The 19,059-nt window shown below is 43.4% G+C and overlaps 1 protein-coding gene across 4 annotated transcripts in view; it reads right to left on the bottom strand.

The window, feature by feature from the left end:
* Nucleotides 1-4,262: 4,262 nt before the first annotated feature.
* SH3BP2 (SH3 domain binding protein 2) overlaps nucleotides 4,263-19,059 on the bottom strand; it is a 37,392-nt gene continuing 22,595 nt past the window's right edge. For 3 of the 4 annotated variants that reach the window (XM_068149610.1, XM_068149612.1, XM_068149608.1), the window contains exons 2-13: nucleotides 15,852-15,991; nucleotides 14,707-14,809; nucleotides 14,014-14,131; nucleotides 13,264-13,334; nucleotides 12,829-12,917; nucleotides 11,094-11,159; nucleotides 9,992-10,574; nucleotides 8,939-9,047; nucleotides 8,528-8,583; nucleotides 7,844-7,925; nucleotides 7,571-7,630; nucleotides 4,263-6,812 (exon numbers count right to left, since the gene is read on the bottom strand). In XM_068149610.1, coding sequence (XP_068005711.1) covers nucleotides 6,675-6,812; nucleotides 7,571-7,630; nucleotides 7,844-7,925; nucleotides 8,528-8,583; nucleotides 8,939-9,047; nucleotides 9,992-10,574; nucleotides 11,094-11,159; nucleotides 12,829-12,917; nucleotides 13,264-13,334; nucleotides 14,014-14,131; nucleotides 14,707-14,809; nucleotides 15,852-15,987 — 1,611 coding nt within the window. In that variant the 5' untranslated portion in view covers nucleotides 15,988-15,991 and the 3' untranslated portion in view covers nucleotides 4,263-6,674. The remainder of the gene's footprint in view (nucleotides 6,813-7,570; nucleotides 7,631-7,843; nucleotides 7,926-8,527; nucleotides 8,584-8,938; nucleotides 9,048-9,991; nucleotides 10,575-11,093; nucleotides 11,160-12,828; nucleotides 12,918-13,263; nucleotides 13,335-14,013; nucleotides 14,132-14,706; nucleotides 14,810-15,851; nucleotides 15,992-19,059) is intronic. The other variant, XM_068149609.1, reaches the window with a different exon arrangement.

The raw sequence follows: 19,059 nt of genomic DNA, 5'->3' as shown, positions 1-19,059 counted from the left end.
GAAGGTTCCTCTCCCGCTCAGCCCATAGCTGTAAGATCAGCAGTGGCAAGGGGGAAGGGGATGTTGAGGACAGCAGCAGCAGTGCCCAGGGACTGGGGGGAGGGTAGTGCTGGCTTAAAGTGCTTGTGTAAGTCCCAGGTGCAGTGTCACAAGCAGCTTAGGCTGATCAGAGGATGCCTTTTGCCATCACACCTCTTCACTCTCACAGTGAAACACTGCAGAGAAGCGCTGCTCCTTTACCTCTGTATTCTGTCCTACTCCATGACCTGCCCAAGGTCACAGGTTCCTGCTGTCCCCTTCCAGCCATCTCCCTGCTTCTTGCATCACAAATCTTCATCACCAGGCCAGAGAAGACACTGTCTGACCTGGCTAATCTGATGGAAAAAACAGGGGGGTGAGGGAGGGGCCGAGGCCAGCTCTGCTGAATCAGCCCCCTCAGCCAACTCTGCCTGCAGCCCCTGGCTGATACAGCTGATACATGAGTTGTTTCTGGCCTGACTAGGTTCCTGAGGTGCCCCTGCCCAGCTGCAGGAAGAGCAGGAAGGTGAGGTTAAGTTACTTGGGCAGAACCATAAGGGAGGGCACATACCCACACATACCAAAGCAGTTGGCTGTGCAGCAGAAATACAGCATCAAAGACAATACCAGAAAGCACTTCTGCATTAAGACACAAAGAGTATTTTTATGCAGCTGACATCTTTTCCTGGCATTAGTGCTCTTTGCTGAACTGTTTACAGCTACCTTGAGAAGCACAGTACTGGACTAATGTCACAAACCAACCATCAGGACATTTGTCTTTTCCTTTACATAGGGTGCATTCATTCCACAGAGCAGATGCAGTTTTCTTAGCTATAATGTGGCAAATAGTATCAAACCAGATCTTTCCCTCTTGGTCTGCCAGAACTGTTCTATCCTAACAGTCTGTTGTTTGGGCAGGTCTTGCATCTCTGCTGTGATCACTCATTTACATCTCACACAGATTTTACTCCACTTCTTGAACAAAGTTTGGTTCCCCTAACTAAAACAATGTCAGAATGTGAATTCTCAGCTGCTTTTCCCAGGGGTCTTAAGTGTTGAAACTTCCTTGGGAGGTGTCAGCAAAGCAAAAGAACTTGATTATTGAGCTTAAATGCCTTTTTAAATGTCATGGGTTATCTTAATGTTAGTAGGGAGAGGCTGGCATTTACTTGGAAAAATAAATAAGCAGGAAGGTTTGCAGGGTCTCAACTAAAGCAGGGGGTAGGCACTGAGGCCTAACACAGCTTGTGAGACCGCACCTGGCACATCTTCCCCTTGTTCATCCTCTTCCATACATTTCCATGGCATACAGCCCTCTTTTCGCTGTGGCACCTTCACTGCCCTTCTGATCAGATGCACACCTCCATCCACACACAGCCTTCAAGGTCAGAATTGAAGAGCACATCAGCTTCCCAGTACAAGCACCAGCTCTGCCAAGATTGCACACAGGAGTTAGCATGAAGGGCTGGTAAAAGGCACAGAAAGTGGCAGATTACAGAAGGGTCAGATGCTTTTCCCTGGCTTGAAATATCCAGAGATCAAATTCTGCAAACACTTAGTTCCTCTCACTTCTGTGAACACCAGCTCCAGTAGAGGTATGTGTGAGTTAAGTTACCTTAGAAATGGTTCTTTGCTCTCTTTAAGATTACACATCCACTGGGGCCATGCCTTGCACCTGAGAGGTTGGGTTACCCACTCCTGGTGACTGGATGCTGTGAGCTAGAAGGGACAGGTGAGGGGTAGGCATGCCCCATCTGTAACTGAAACAGAGGAATGGAAGTCCTGATGGATAGATTTTGGGACCAGCTATGCATGATACTGACTACTAAGCCCACAGAACATCAGCACTTCAGTTCATCCAGCTTTCAAGTGAGCTCAAATGCTATTTCCTCTATAAGTTTCAAGTAGCATTTGTGATTTTTGGTGCTTTGAGTATTTATAATAAAAGAACTATGAGCTCTCCTATCTGAGAGGCTGTAATCATGGTCCTCTCAAACACTCCCACTGCTAGGAAAAAATCCTCCTTGACTTGAAGGAGTTGACTACTAAGATGGAAACTATTGCAACATTGTGTGATTTGCCTGCTGCTAGGTGAAGGATTTAATGCTCAGAACAACTCTGTCATAATCTGTGATGTAGATAATTGAGGTGGTGCTCAGATGTCCATTATGTAAATTCTACCTCAAAGTGTATTTCAAGAAGAATGTAAACAGGAATATAAATTTCAATTACCTTCAATATCATCTAGGTTAAAAGACTTGCCTATGAGTAATGAGGCCACAAAGATGATCTGAGGGCCTGAACACCTCTGCTGTGAAGACATGCTGAGAGAACTGGGAGAAGGCTCTGGGGAGAAATTAGAGCAGCCTGCCAGGATTTGAAGGGGGCTACAGGAGAGCTGGAAAGGGATTTTGTACAAAGGCATGGAGTGACAGGATCAGGGGTAATGGCTTCAGTCTGGAAGAAGCTGGATTGAGATGAGACAGGAGGAGGAAATTGTTCCCCATGAGGGTGGTGAGGCACTAAAACAGGTTGCCCAGAGAAGTTGTGAAGGCTCCAAGCCTTGCAGTGTTCAAAGGCAGATTGCATGAGGCCTTGAGGAAACTGGTCTAGTAGGACGTGTCCCTGCCCATGGCAGGGCATTTGGAGCTAGATGATCTTGAAGATGCCTTACAACCCAAACCATTTGATGAGTCCATGAATTTTGCTGAATAACATTGCTGCTTATATAAGAAAGGGGAGCAAAAAGGCATCTGAGGTTTCAAAGACCTGGCCCATCAAGTTTCCACCTGAAATTAAGCTTTAATCTCCAGCTTCTATCTAAAGTCACTTGGGATTTATTTCTATCCAAGTGAGGTCTATGCACAGACTAAGAAGCTGTGTTCCTGTTTCCTGGATCCCTGCATGGCAGAGGCTGACCAGCAGATGTCCCCAGATCCAAAGTAATCAACTTAAATGAGTCAGAAATCCTGACAACCCTTTCAAACTTCCCAAAGTATGGAAGCACAAGAGGCTGTGAATGCTCTTGCTGCTGTGAAATTCTGCACTAGGGAATGCTTAAAGTGGTTTAGCACCAGGCTTAGTAGAGTTAGAGAATGGTTGGACTCGATGATCTGAAAGGACTTTTCCAACCCAAACAATTCTGTGTAAGCCTAGGAGGCTGGAAGCCTGCTGTGCTTGTACTGACCTACCAGGTTCTATTGACATTGCTGAGCAGGAGTGGTGCTGGGAAATTGGAAGGTCCTCTTTTCCCAAACAAGCTGCTAAAGAACACCACTGGAGACTCGGCTTTCTTGCGCAGATATTCTGACTCCTCCAAGCTGTTCTTTGTATTGCAGCCATGCTTCGATTTTGTGCCCACAGACAAAATGAATGCTTCAGTCCTCAGCCCTCTGCTCAGGAAATGCTGAAAGAAATGAGGGGGGGGAAAAAAAAGTGGTAATTTCCCCCCCCAGCCACACTGAGGAGCAGAATGGGAAATTGCTGAGTGTTGCTTGCATGAAGATTTGAGTCTTAGTGGGGGCTGAAAACTCTATCTTCTAACTTCACAGTATAACTAAGGTTGGAAATGACGTCGAGGATCATCGAGTCCAACCTATCAACACAGACCTCATGACTAGACCATGGCACCAAGTGCCACGTCCAATCTCCTCTTGAACGCCTCCAGGGACGACAACTCCACCACCTCCCTGGGCAGCACATTCCAATGATGAACGACTCGCTCAGTGAAGAACTTCCTCCTCACCTCCAGTCTAAACCTCCCCTGGCACAGCTTGAGACTGTGTCCCCTTGTTCTGGTGCTGGTTGCCTGGGAGAAGAGACCAACCCCTTCCTGGCCACAACCACCTTTCAGGTAGTTGTAGAGGGCAATGAGGTCGCCCCTGAGCCTCCTCTTCTCCAGGCTAAACAACCCCAGCTCCCTCAGCCTCTCCTCACAGGGCTGTGCTCAAGGCCTCTCCCCAGCCTTGTTGCCCTTCTCTGGACACGCTCAAGTGGTTCGATGTCCTTCTTAAACTGAGGGGCCCAGAACTGGACACAGGACTCAAGGTGCAGCCCAACCAATGCAGAGTACAGGGGCACAATGACCTCCCTGCTCCTGCTGGCCACACTATTCCTAATGCAGGCCAGGATGCCATTGGCCTTCTTGGCAAACTTCAGGGTTAGAAGGATCAAGCATGATTTAACACAACTACAGACAAAACCCATTAAAACACACCTGTGAACTTCAAGACAACTGCCCATCATTCAGTGAGCTGGCATTGAAAGTTTATCCACTTCAGAAATAAAGGCATTTTTATATACATATATAAAAAGGCAATTACCATTACAATGTACATATCTGCAAACCTTGCATTATGCAGGTAAAGACAGTGTCATCTCTTAACATCTATGGGGTTACAGAAGGATCTGTAGTTGAAAGTTTTGAAGAGCTTATGGTTGCAAAGATAAAATCAAATACTTGAGCCCCAAAGGTGAGGACATTGTCAGACACTGAGTAGGATGCTCATAGCAGATGGAGTCAGCTATTCCCAGAGGAAAATCCACTTTGTAAACACTGTGTAAATACTGCAGGGAACTAGAACTAGCTCTGCTCTTATCTATATGCCCAAATATTTCTTAAGTGCTTTGTTGGCCAAGCCTTCTTTACAGAGTGGATCAGATCAGGGCAGGAGGTGTGTGATTTAAAAGAGGGAGTGATTTAAAAATCAAAGGAATGAGAAAATACCAAATACTCAACAGAATCTGAAATTCAGCTACTGCATATTCTTTATGCACATAAATTGGATTAGATTAGACCTGAGGAAGAAGTTCTTCCCCACGAGGATGCTGAGGCACTGCAATAGGTTGCCCAGAGAAGCTGTGGAGGCTTCAAGCCTGGCAGTGTTCAAAGGCAGGTTGGATGGGGCCTCAAACATGCTGTTCTGGCAGGAGGTGTCCCTGCCCCTGGCAGGGGTGTTTGGATTAGAGGATACTAAAGGTCCCTTCCAACCCAACCCATTCTAGGATTCTGCAAAACCTATTACAGCAGGAGCACAGACCAAAATACTGATATTGTGCGTGGCTGTGTCTCTTGCAAAGACAGAAGCAGAGTTTCTTGCCTCCACTCCTATGTGTCATCCTAATATAACATCTCTTTATTAAGGAAAATCCCTTAGGGATTAAATCTTGGTTTATTATTTCCTGAAAAAGAAAATTCTTATTCTAGAATGGTTAAGTTTTTAAAGCTGGGGCTAACTGCAACAAGATTAAAACTGAAATGTGAAGTTTGTGGATACAGATTTAGAGTGACAGAAACAAGATACCTTCTCCTGCTTCCAGGAGTGACAGCATTACTTGAACTGTTATTACAAGTTGTGTAAACATTACTAGAGTATGAGACCATTCTAACAGTACTTTTGGACCAACCAGCTTACTTAAGGGGTCATTAAAATAGATTTATCTTCTTTATTCCTTTTGGCATGAATATCAAGCCCTTGATTTTAGGATATCTGTCCCCAAAATACTAGGGTACAAATGCTACCAGCACCATGCTAATGCTCATCATGGACAGTGCTGACAGGATGCTAAAATCAGATTTAACCTGCATGCAACTACCAACTGAGGAGCAATTCAAATAATGGACAAATTCCTGGTGATTTACAACAAGCAGACTAGGGCAGGTGTCCTGCCCTGGGACAGGTATGATGGGCTGACAGCTTGATCCTAGGAGACTGACCACAGAGATTCCTGGGGTGACGGAAGCACCATGCTCATGGTTTCAGGGCTTTGGTTACATTTTGTTGTAAAGAATCCTTGACTTCAGCAACATGAGAGAAAACTGCTAGGCAGAACTGGGGGTATTCAAAAGACTCCCCTCTTCCCCCCTTCATCTTATGTAGTCCTTTGTCTTTTCTCATACCCATGACAAATACTAGTGGCACCAACCCTTCCAGTGGGGCTCCCATGAAAGCCAAATCTCCATTGCTCCACATGTATCTGAAGTGCACATCATGAAGTGATGTCAGATGCCATAAACACATCAGCTGACAGGACTGGGACTGGTTACTGCAGACATTGCAGTCACAAGTCACCTTTATGTCTGAGGTGGCTCAAAAAGAAGCCATGTTTTCACCTATAATAAACCAAATTATTTGCAAAGTCTTCATTATTTACATGTCAACTATCCAAATGGTACAAAGTGAACTATCCAAATGATACAAAACCTCTCAGCTGAGCACCAGGAATAGTGCCTTCAAGTCAGTGTTAGTATTCCCTGTCAGAAGTGAATGCTGAGACACTGTCAGAAGTTACCCTTTTCTGTACTGGCTGTTTTCAGGTCACCTCTTAGTTCATGTCCATCTTCCACATTCCAAAGAGATCAGTAATAGCAGCAGTTTTATGGAAGGTGCAGGTCTCATGGACAGCTTTCACAGCCTCACCAGTCCAGATCTTTTTCAAAGAAAAGACCATCAAATCCACCAGTGTGGACTGGAAGGTTCTACCAAGAGTTCACTCAATGGACTGTCACTTTCCATACAAGTCTCATGTGAATGATTGAAACAGACTTAGTTCCTGTGTGCAAACAGTGGGATCTCCAACAATGGCAGGAGACCAGGTTGAATCCAAGGGCATGAGGGAACCCATTTGTTCTAAGTCAGTGAATTACACCAGTCATGTCACCTAGGTGTGGAGTAGCCATAAGGACACCGAAGCATCAGGCTGTCATGACCAGGTAAGACATGAGTGCTGTAGTATTCGACCAAACTTCCCATGTTCAAAAACATGAAGTCTGAATCCAGGTAAAACTTGCAGTCCTGTTGCAGAACAAGAACACATGTCACCATTGGCAGGAATTCTTCCAACTCAGTGTTTTTACAAAATCCTTTATTTAGAATAAACCAAACCAGGTTGGAAGAGACCTTCAAGACCATCGTGTCCAACCCATCAACCAATCCAACCCACCCAAACAGCTAACCCATGGCACCAAGCACCCCATCAAGTCTCCTCCTGAACACCTCCAATGATGGCGACTCCACCACCTCCCTGGGCAGCCCATTCCAATGGGCAATCACTCTCTCTGTATAGAACTTCCTAATATCCAACCTGAACCTCCCCTGGCACAGCCTGAGACTGTGTCCTCTTGTTCTGGTACTGGGTGCCTGGGAGAAGAGACCATCATCTGCCTGTCTACAACCTCCCTTCAGGTAGTTGCAGAGAGTGAGAAGGTCACCCCTGAGTCTCCTCTTCTCCAGGCTGAGCAACCCCAGCTCCCTCAGTCTCTCCTCATAGGGCTGTGTTCCAAACCCCTCACCAACTTTGTTGCTCTTCTCTGGACTCGTTCCAGCAAGTCAACCTCCTTCCTAAACTGAGGGGCCCAGAACTGGACACAATTATCATCAATTATCATCCCCAATTATCATCACCAGAACAAAGAAATTTGTTCAAGCAAGCTACTGCTTTGCCCACTAGTCACACAGATAACTCCAAATTAAACTCAGGGGTTAAAGATTCCTTCCTTTAGGATGTGACTGGAGCTGAAATTTAGATGTGAATACACAATGCAACTACTGACCTTTTCAAAGATCCTGTAGTTCCTCACTTTTTCTGTAGTTTCATCCCACACAACCAATACCTTGAAGAAGACAAATGCAACATTTTCAGTCTGTGCTAACAAGCTCTAAGTCAGAATCTGTTACAACCCAAGTCTCTCAGGTTATGATAGTGATTGTCTCAGATTATCTTGCTTTAAGGAAAGAGCATATTTAAATTAAATATTTTATCATACCAAAGATACAGTAACTCAGAAAAGGGTTTTGGAGGGGTAGATGCAGCAATTGCAAGTTACCTTTCCAGGCTTAGTAGATGAGTTCCTAATGCAGTACAAGCCATTCTGTGGATGTCCCCGGGGGCTATTAGCTTTAAATGTCCTACAAATAAAACAGCAGTTTCACAGATGAGCATTTCCTGACTCAGGCAAGTAAAATGCCCAGATCCTTAAAATTCTTATATGACTCTCTATTTCAGTTGTCATTCATAGTACATCAGAGCTGGAAGAATTTCATCCTTCTAGCATCTGAACCAGCACAGAAATCTGGCTCTCTGTTCTACCCAGCATCCTGGCAGAACAACCTTCTCCAGATGGAGCAAAATCACTCTGCAAGTAGCATTAATTCCAACTGCTACATGAGCATAGATTGGGCATTAGAATCAGCTTCTTCCCTGAAGGGTTCTCAAGCCCTGGAACAGGCTCCCCAGAGAGCTGGCTGAACCCTGGAGGTGTTTCAAAGAGGCAGAGATGTGGTGCTGAAGACTATGGTTTAGTACCAGTCTTGGTAGAGTTGGAGAATGGTTGGGCTTTTCCAACCAAGGTGGTTCTATGAACACTGAGATAACACCTCTAAAAGTGATTTCCACAGTAAAGGAATTTAAAGACTTCTCTAGTGGTTTCAAACACAATACCTAGCAAAATGATCTTAGGGTGCAGGTTTTTGTAGGACATCTAAAGACCTATTGTAGAGTCCCATCATACCTTTCAACTTCGAAGGATTCAGAGGTGTTAAGGAATATTGAAGCAGGCAGCCCAACCTGTAAAAATGATGCAGAATATAAATCACCACATAAAAAGTGCTAGCAACTCATTATGCAAGTAAACTACAGCCACCAGTAGATCAAATCATTAATGGTGATTTACTTTAGAGTTCATCCTCCTTTGCATCCAGTATTAAAACCCAGAATTTATTAAGGCATTTTTAAAGCCAAACCAAACAAACTAATAAAGAAAAAAAGTCCCACAGCTCTGTGCTTTCAGACAGTTGGGGTTGGTGGGTTTGGTTTGGTTTGTTTTTCCCTGAAATAATGAATTTTTGATGTTCCTCAAAGTGTAACAGAAGTCCAGAACAAAAAAGAACTCTTTGAGCATGGATCATCTTCTTGCTCTTACTTTCTCATAGTCATCATCAGAATCATCATCAGGTTGATTTGGCTTGGAGGGTAGTGCTGGTTTCTCAAATGAGAAGCTTCTAAAACTCTGTCCATCTGGTGGTGATCTCCTGTCAGAAAGAGAACAAAAACTGAAGGACATCTCCTCAGGAAAACAGAGCAAATATACCAAGCCCTCTGAAGGGATAATACAACTGGAACTGCAGAACAAGTTCCAGTTTAGCCAGTTTAGAATTTTGGTTTGAAGGGACCTCTAGAGTTCATTTCGTCCAGGATCCTGCACAAAGCAGGTCCAACTAGATCAGGTAGCTCAGGAAGCCATGTCCAGTCAAGTTATGAGTATCTCCAAGGATGCAGATTCCACAGCCTCTCCACAGCAATCTGTTCTGGTGTTTCACCATCCACATGGTGAAAAGTTTTCCCTAATTCTAGCTGTACTTTCCCAAGTTGTGACTTCTGCCTATTGCTTCTTATCCCATCTCTGAAGTCTTACTCTGTCTCTTCCATACCTACCCATGAAGTAGTTGTAGACAGCAGCAATCTCCATTCAGCCTTGCTAAGGGTTGAATGAAGGCAGCTTTCTCAGCCTATTCTCACACATCAGTCTTACAGCCCAAACATCTTGGTTTATTACTTGTTCTTCAGAGCTGCTCACCACCATAACTAGTTCCACATCCCATACTAAAGCTGATCTTCAGATGAAATGAAACACATTTCCTAGCTCCACAGAAGCCTAAAACTGGTTGTGTGGCTCATTTTGGTTCTGACATTCACAGCAATCAAAGGCTGTTAAGTCTTTAAGAGACCTGAAACCAAATGAACTGCAAAATTTTGGTGTAATTTTTGGGTGTAAGTTTGGTTGATCTGCCATTTCTTTCTAAACTGTTTCAGAAGCTTAAGCTCATTGCAAAATTCTCAAGTAACAAACAGAGACAAAAAAGCACAAGACAGAGGACAAGAGGTGTGCTGGAGGGAACAGGAACAGATGTTGATGTGAGTCTGAGGAACCTGTCTGACAGAGTTAACTAACACAATTGTGGAGTTTCATACTTACTGTAACTGGGGACATAACCTCTCTGGTCTAGTCTTGATTGCAGGAGGCTGGTGGCATGGCACAGGTGGTTTGGGGGGCATTGGTGGTACAAACAGTCCAGGTTTACCAGGTTCCCTTGGCACTCTGGGCTCTACTGGTTTTTCGGTCAGCTGTGACAGCTTGGGTTTATTGCTTGGTACTGGAGGAGGAGTTCGTGGTGAAAGGTTTAAGGTTTTTAACTTCTCACATCCTTCTGGAGTAGCAAGGACTTGAGCTAGAGGCAGAGGCTCTGGAGGCAATGAGGAAGATTCTTTGGCACATGCAGGCTTTTTGAAGAGAGGGGGGACAGGGGGCAGCTGTTCACTGGGTCTGCGGCTGGGGGACGGCATCTTTAGGTGAGGCTCAGGCCGGCACTGCAGCTGGGGTTCCCTGGTGTGTAAGAGATCCTCCATTTTGATCTCAGGCAAGCTTCTTTTAGGAGGTGGTGGTGGTGGCACTGGTGCAGAAGGTTTGCCAGAGAAGGAGTTTGCCCTCGATTCCGAGTAAGTGACTTTTCTAATGTGAGGAACTGGTGGAGGTGGGTAGGCTGGGGGCAGGACCATATCTACAGAAGAAAACACCCAAAACACACAACACACTGAGGGGAAATGTATCACATCAGAGGGCTTTTCACATTTGTTTTCTGATATTCTATCAGCATCTGGTCTGACACTACCTAAGATGCTGATAGGCATTTAAATTCCAGCACAGTTAGCTGTAGTAAACTCCTGCAGTTTTGACTCAGGCATAGCTTCTGATGACTTAGCAAAGCCTGTTTGCTAAAAATAAAGATGCTACACTACAAGCACTGCCCCTGCTCCAGACTGACCACCAGACACAGGTCCTTCCAGGGCAGGAAAACATGCACTCAGAGGCATGAAATGCTTCTGGTAAATTATTGCTGCTGTTACTAAGAACTTTTGAACCTAAATACCTCTCAAGATCCAATAGTGTGCATTACTTCAGTCATTTTACCACCTGCAATGCTTTAGACACAACCAAGCCAAAATGATTATCCAGCGTTCTACATGAATCTTGCCTCCCCTGGGGGCCTTTTCTGAAAGGAAAGAAAGAAATCCCATACCATCTTTCACTATGTCAGAGGTATCTGGCTGCAGGTAAGACTCATCCTCTTCCTCCTGGTCATAATCTGCAGATAAAAATCAATCTGTCAGATGCTGATAAGTACTCCTGGAACCAATAGAGAGTATTGAGTATCTATTGCTTTTTAATAAACAAATATTTGCCAGTTCAATTTTAAAAGAGGTGGGGAACAAAGTAAAACCAAGGTTTGGTCCACCTCTCTGCTGCTTGGAATTGGAGTTAACTTTCTTTACTGACATCAAAATGTAAGCAATCACAACACTCAGAGATGAACTACACTGCACATTAAGTTTTAGCCATCTTTGAAGTTACTGTTTAATTTCTGGTGAGACTTTCTACTGTTACAACCTTCCTGAAAAACTCCAGCCAGCTGCAGAGACAACTACAGAGGTGCTCTGGCAAAACCAGTTGGGAAAAACAAATAATCCCCTAAACCTAACCTTAACCTAATCTTAACACAGAAACACCTAAGAATTTTGCAATACAGAAGTCTAGTGGCTACACGACAATTAGCACTTCTGACTTGCTCTGGCAACAACAACAAAAATGCACCATGACAGGGCCTTTAACTCAGAATAATCAAGATATGCAACACATGCTGGTTCTAGGCAGTGATTCTTCCTCACTGGCTATGGGAAGAGCCTATGAGAAGAGGCTGAGGGAGCTAGGGTTGCTTAGCCTGGAGAAGAGGAGGCTCAGGAGAGACCTTATTGCTCTCTACAACTACCTGAAAGGAGGTTGTAGACAGCTGGGGATTGGTCTCTTCTCCCAGGCAACCAGCCCCAGAACAAGAGGACACAGTCTCAAGCTGCGCCAGGGGAGGTTTAGGCTGGATGTTAGGAAGAAGCTCTTCACAGAAAGAGAGATTGGCCATTGGAATGTGCTGCCCAGGGAGGTGGTGGAGTCACCATCACTGGAGGTGTTTAGGAAGAGATTGGATAGGGTGCTTGGTGCCATGGTTTAGTTGATTAGATGGTGTTGGGTGATAGGTTGGACTTGATGATCTCTGAGGTCTCTGATGATCTCTGGTTAATTCTATTCTATTCAAGGGCAATAGGCAGCATTTCTCCAGAGGAATGCATTAAATAGGTAAGAGTCATTGTTTAAAATCAGTTAGCTCTTCTAGTTTTCCTAATCTGCACTCTGCTAGGCTTCCTAACACAATTGCTGTGGCATCCCCTTCTCCCCTCCCACAAGCACAGAAGGTATTGCACTCAACCCTGCGTGCAATGCTGATGAGGGTTTCCTCTGCTTTGCAGCAACTGACCCGGATTTCCTAAAGATTTGAGAGGCTTGTGTCCTAGCCAGGAGAAACAGCCCAGCATTTCCTCTCAGCAAAGGAGAGCAGCAACTCCAGTCAGGCCTGCCCTCAGACAGGGCAGGTAGGAAAACGCCTGTTGAAGAAACTCTGCTGAACCTTGAGGCAAGGCTCCTCAGGTTGGATTTTACTAACACATCTCTTGACTAGAAGTCAGTTGCTGAAACAGACATCTCCTTGAAAGACCTGACTGTCTTTAGTTACCAATGGTAATTAATGGTTTAGGGCACAGAGTATCTGCTCCTGTTTTAAAATTACAACTGCACACCTTGTGAAAAAAGAAAATGTATAGTTACAAATTGGATCTGTCTGCTTAAGCCCTGGGAATAATTCCTGCAGAATTCAGAAGCAGCACATAAGCAAATCAATCGTATTGGTAAGTGTCTGAGTTTGTCACCTTCATTTTCCGCTGAATGATGAGAATACTTGATGTCAATGGGACGTTCCACTGAGCCATAGAAACTGTCTGCATCGGAGCCAGAGTCACTGCAAAAGAAGAGCCACAGAACTTCTGCATCACTGTGTGTGTCTTGGGACAGTGAAGATGTCTGCTACACGGCTGCAAAGGAACACTGGAAAAGCAGAAGTAATCTAGTCTTGTTTCCTAGTTAACAGCCAGATATGCAGCTGCTTTCTTTCCAGTGTTCTTTTAGTAAAAGGTTTATTTTTGTCTTGGTATTCTCTGTGTAGTATGGAAGCCCTTTCATGCTTGGGCCTTACTGTACCTGGTTTTATTTAATAATAATTACTTCTAGATGCAAAGACCCTAAAAAACACTGTCAAGAGCTACTGAAAAAGTGATGAAAAACAAATAATGATTAAAGGGTTATACCTGAATTCTGTTACTATTTCTTTCTTCTCATGGTAGTGATCAATTTCCCTCCTCAAGGACAGCATCCAATTCTAAATAAGAATAAAAATACAATATTCAACACATCCATCATTAAATCACTCACCAAAGATGCACACTATCTGTCCTCTGCAACAACAGAGCAACTGTGCAAGCAGCCTACACTGAAGCAGTATTTATCCCTGACTTTGGGGTGACAACTTACCAGTCAAATGTTTGACTAGCTACAACAGTGCAGTAACAGAATCAAACACTACAACTTTCAGTTTGAAAATTTCAAGCTGTTATTTCCAAAGCCAACTACTGGTGTTTGGGAGGAAACTTGATAGGGTGCTTGGTGCCATGGTTTAGTTGATTAGATGGTGTTGGATAGGTTGGACACAATGATCTCGAAGGTCTCTTCCAACCTGGTTTATTCTATTCTATTCTTCGTTGTATGTTTATGGGTGATGGATTTCACTGAGCAGCTTCTCTACTTTATCAAATGTTTAACATACAAATATTTGTTCCCTGGCTAAAAAGAAAGAAAAAAATCTCCATGCCATCAAGTATGTCATCTACAGCCATTCCCTACATCACAACTTGAACTAATGCTAACTTAAGAGTTGAAACTTGAGATATGATTTTCAGAGAAGTCCAAACTCCAGTGCCAGCTATGTGTCCAGTTCATGTAGGTCTCAGGGGAGTCCAAGACTCACTTTCTTCTTCAAGGAGAATTTAACTGAAGGTTACCTTTCGTTCATCTTCAGAAGAAGCTGAGAAAAACCACGTTCTGTGCTTCTTGCTAATGTGAACTAACTTGAAAGGAAACACATTGCTTGATGTTGTCTCCTCAGCTGCCCGCATAACCCTGAGAAACAGAACCACCAGTAGATAAAAACCTTCAGCTATAAGGTTAGTTCTGCTGTACAAGTCACAAAGCTCTGCTAGAAAGCAGTTCTACTGACCAATTCTGCCTTACAGAAATAACCCCCACTCCCAGGAAAATGGCACAAACCCCCATGTGGGCATTGTAGTACTTCTCCATTCAGGTGGCAGAAAGCACCATGCAGGAGTGCTGACAGGAAATAGAGCACTAGTTATATAGCACCAGCCAGACTTGGTAACAGGTGTTTCGACCTGTCCCATAGTTTTGATGAATTGCATTGAATCCATATCTCTACATGTGCAAAGCCTGCATGAATTCAGTAGCAAGAGCAAGCCCACTGAATTTTAGCAGCTTTACTGGTTAAATAATAAAAGATGAAGCCTACACACTTCCAAAGCACATGAAACATTACATATATAATTTGAAAGGAATATATCTCTTGGGATCTGAGATCAGTGCTTAACCCAAACAACAGATGTAGCTGTTGGAAAAGAAAATCATACCCCCCCTGTACTAAGTAAAAGAAGCTTGGGTGTTACAAGTTATTTGACACTCACCTGTTGTAACCGTTCAAAGAAAATGCACCCTGTGGAGATGCAGATGTGCTGCTCTTGAAGTAGTAAATACATCCCTCATGGACAATCACAAATCTCAAGGGCCCTGAAAAGATAAAGATATGAGCAAAATATAAATCCAAAGGCAGTGCATTAACTAGAGCCTCTTAACTTGGGTAGAATAGTTTAAACTTTTAGTAATCTTATTAGTCAGTAGTAAAGAGCACAAATTAGTCAAGTGACAGCTTGTTGATGATAAGTCACAGGGTAAAGCTGTCCATTCACAGAGTTCTAGGACTACAGGTAGCATCTGCTTCCCTCGTTTGAGAGGCAGCTGATGTGGTGACTTCAAGAGAAGGTGAAGATGCTGTAGGCCCAAACTCCCCTTGAGCTCCTTCCTAGAGGAATAAGCTAATGTAAGAATGCAACCTAAAACAAACGGCAGGAGGGCAGCCACAGGCTACAAGTACTATTTATGTCCATCCCAAAACCATGATGGTATCTTCTTTCACCTCAAGCAGATAAAGCTGCTGATAAAGTGATATTTCTTCTTTTTTCAAGGGGGCCAATGCTCCTTTCTTTATCAAAGGCTGCAACCTTTTTCCTTAACTATATAAGCACAGTTTATTTATACGCTGGGAGAGCAAACAAAGAGTACATGAATAAACCCTGAATCTTAAGTTCTCTCCATGTAAAATAGACTCTGGTTCCAGAAGGAATTACTGCTTTTTAAGTACAGTCTAATGTTGGCAGTGAGCAAATCTTCATTTCACAACAGCAGGAGGAGATGGAACTATTTTTCCAGTACATAACACCCAGCTGGAAAAAAAAAAGAGAGTACTAATTTCTTTTAGAAAAGACTATTTGAAAACAATACATATCCCAGGAATCTGTTTCTGTCTTGATAAATCTTAGTTGTGAGGGATTTGGTAAGAGATGTAACCAAGCAGAAGAAAATCAACAACATTTCTATCCAAGATTCACAGTTCCGAAACAAGGGAATTCTTCCGTGCAGTACAACTGTAAAGCAGTACACAACCAAAAGGAAGAACAGCTTCATGGAATAGTCTGCTAACATGAAATGTGCTGAGGGCCCCAAAGATTAGCATCTGAAACACTTTAGTTAGTTAATACCTCATTCAACTTACACTTCAGAATCTGCAGCTGGGTGCCTCCTTTTTTATGAAGATACCCTGATTTGGTCACTCCTCCAGGCATTGTCAAAAGGTTTTGTGCTCCAATTGCCTTCATTGGGACTGGCCAGACCTGCTCCTGTGAGGCCATCTTCCTGCAGTTTAGAAGAATTGAAAGCAGTTTAAAAGAATTGAAAGCAGTTTAAGACTTCAGAATATACTTGAAGAAAAGCTTGCTTCCTTAACCAAGCCTTCCAAACAACTAACATGGTTCAGCTGGCAAGTATGTAGCACAGACGGGTGTTCAGAGATTCCAGGAAGTTTGTAACATACAAAAACCATGGTGCAAAAAGTCCCGATTTATTTTTATACAGCTCTCAAAAGTGACTGGCAGCTGCTGAAACAATGGGAGAGTGCTCAGCAAATGTTGTTTAAGTATTTGTGTTTTAAAAATCTCCTAGATAATACTGTGAGACTTCATCAACCTGGTGAGGAGAAAGGAAATCAGCTTCTCCGAAGTGCTATGCCACACACATCCATATTGTGCAGTTTGCTGTATAATGAGGGATCAGCAGTCATAATTAGTAGCTGCAGTATCCAGTGCTACTTACTCCTTATGCTTACATGATTTAGTCTAAATGAAAGCATCAGTGTATAATCTGACACTGGGTGTCATACCTGACAGCATCCTGTGCACGTGGAGTTCAGCACAGATTGCTGCAGGCTTCCATTTAATTTCTCTGTCAATTACTAATACCAAGCCCTTCTGCAGCTACCACTCTTTCTGCTATCATCCTAAACAGGTTAACTTCTCTAGGAGCTTTTTCTGTCTGATACATCACTATGAGACCTTCCTTTCTTCAGCTCCTAACAAAGTTAGGCTAAAAATTCTACTGAGCAATAGGGAAAAGAAATCATGCACAAACTGAAGAAGTTGTTTGACCTAGACAGAAAAGGGGCTCTTAGCCTCAGGTGTAGGGCTAGAAATCTCTCCAAGTAAAAGGCAAACTAATGAAGTTCCAGTTAATTAGTTTCTGATGAAGCAATTATGGTTTAGATGTGAAAAGTCTTTACTGCAGGACTGAAATCTAATAGCTCCTGTTTGCTTCTCCTTTTCCCCTAAGGGCCAGTAAAGGAGTCAGTAGTGTGGCTCAGTATAGGAATCCAAGAGCCTACAGCACAATGGTCTCTCCAACCTGAGAGGGCAACTTGGAAGTACCCACACTGGAAGTAATTAGCAAGTGATAGAGTTTAGTTGAGAGATGAATTGCAACAGTGAAGTAAATACCATTGTAGGAAGCCCAGAAATGAAAGTTTAGGAGTTCATTCATTAATTGCCTTTTGCTGATAATGCATGTGTGGGGAAGTGTGGAAATTACTGGCAAATTGCACCAGGAGAGCTTAAACTTAAATTCTCTATGCAGCCTAGAAAACCTAATGTGGTGGGTTTAGATCAGATGGGTAGTATTAGCAGCCAATGAAATTGTTTAGAAGGGGTAGATTGTGGTGGGTTTAGGCTATGCCTTTAAAATTGACTTACAGATTTTGAGCAGCAGAGTAGAAAAATAGAAATAAATCACTTTTGGGTGTAAAAAGGAAAACAAAAGATTATTCTAAACAAATTCATTGGGTAAATATCTAGAATAAGAGGAGCTGCACCATAACAATTCTTCCCTTTTCTCTCTTCTGATCTCTGTCTGTTTTGCTTTGCTCGCGAGAGATAAACTGCTTATCGGTTTGGCTAAGTGTAACTTCTCTGCTCCTTTCTCATGTCCCTTTTGAACAGGGGGGTAAGGGGAGAAGGGAGGGAGAAGCTAGTAGCTTGCCCTGGAAGGGGGCTCCTTGTGCTGTTTGTTAATTGTAAATACCTGTATAATATTGTAAATCCTGTATATTTTGTACATATTCATTGCATTCCATTGCAGAGTGTAGACTGTGCTTGTAATTACAGCTTCATTTGCTTCTGAGTTGATCTGGCTAAAAGTTAACCTTGGGGGGAAAACTTCAACCCACCACACTTAATAACAAATATTATGTCTTAGTCCCCAGTGTTACCTGCACAAGCAGAGAAGAGGATCCAAGGCCCTAGAAGGGTTCTCACAGCAGGAACTACAAGGCACCACAGTTTCCTAATTTTCCTGCAGGACCTTCCTGCTCCCCAAAAGGTAAATTATGTTTTATTCAGCTGTATCCTTTCTTCTGCTATTTCCTCTCTGTTCCTATTACATGGTTGAGATCATTCCAAGCAGAATTGTTCCTTCCTCTTCCTCCTCCTCCACAATGAAATTTCTAGCAGCAGCAGCGAGGTGTTAGCAGGCCCATGAAGGGGTTACACACAGATATTTAAAGCTTGTCAGTTTTGGGTGTTTTTTAAAGATAACAGAAGTTGACAAACACATCCCCCCAAAAAAATTCCTTGCAGTGATTTCTCCACATCTCACAGAGAAGTTCAAGTGAGGGAAACGGAGAGCGTTACCCAGCTGGCTGCTGACACAAAACCAGGCTGCGAGTTCTGCTAAGAGTGATTTCCTTGAAATGAGGAACCCAAAGGCAAGGCCAAGGCTACAGTTATCATTTAAGAACAGGCACATCAAGATTTGAACATTACAAATCTAGTCACTTCAGGCTGTTTTTAGTTACACTCAGTAAAGAGAGTAAGTAAAAATGGAAGGTTTTTTATTCAGACCAATATACTCTGCTGCTGGTTTTCTTGAACAAACTCTAACCTAGCCTCAATGCCATCCCACAGCTTCAGGCTCACCATGGGGCTGCAAATCCCATCTGCTTTCACCACAAAGAACAGAACAAGAGAGGACTCAAGCACCTAGATATTGGTATGAAACTGTTCCAGCATGATGCACTTAGGTTGAGAACGGATCAGAAGAGGCAGAGTTAAGTGTCTTGGAGAGGTTATCCCAAACAGCCAGTGAGCTGAGATTTCTAGGAAGGCAAAGGCAAACACTGGGGACAAGGGTATGCCACCCTAGGTAAATACAGAAAGCAAATATTTGACTAGGTCATGTTGGCCTTCCCTGCAGGAGCAGGCTAGTTAGCCTGCTTTCTATAGTGTGCCTGGATAGGGCACTTTCTCCTCCACCTGAAAAGCCAGAATATCAAGCAAATATAAAAGAATATCCAACTGATGGAGGCACTGGAGCAAGCAGGAGAAAAAAGCAATCCAGTTCTACATTGTGTTAACTACAGGATTTAAATGAGGGGAAAG

The sequence above is a fragment of the Melanerpes formicivorus genome, unplaced genomic scaffold (assembly GCF_026170545.1).
Source record: "Melanerpes formicivorus ecotype bairdi unplaced genomic scaffold, bMelFor1.0.p_v2 SCAF_18, whole genome shotgun sequence".
Taxonomy (NCBI): domain Eukaryota; kingdom Metazoa; phylum Chordata; class Aves; order Piciformes; family Picidae; genus Melanerpes; species Melanerpes formicivorus.
Note: the sequence above shows the minus strand (reverse complement) of the source record. Positions and strands in the feature narration are given on the sequence as shown.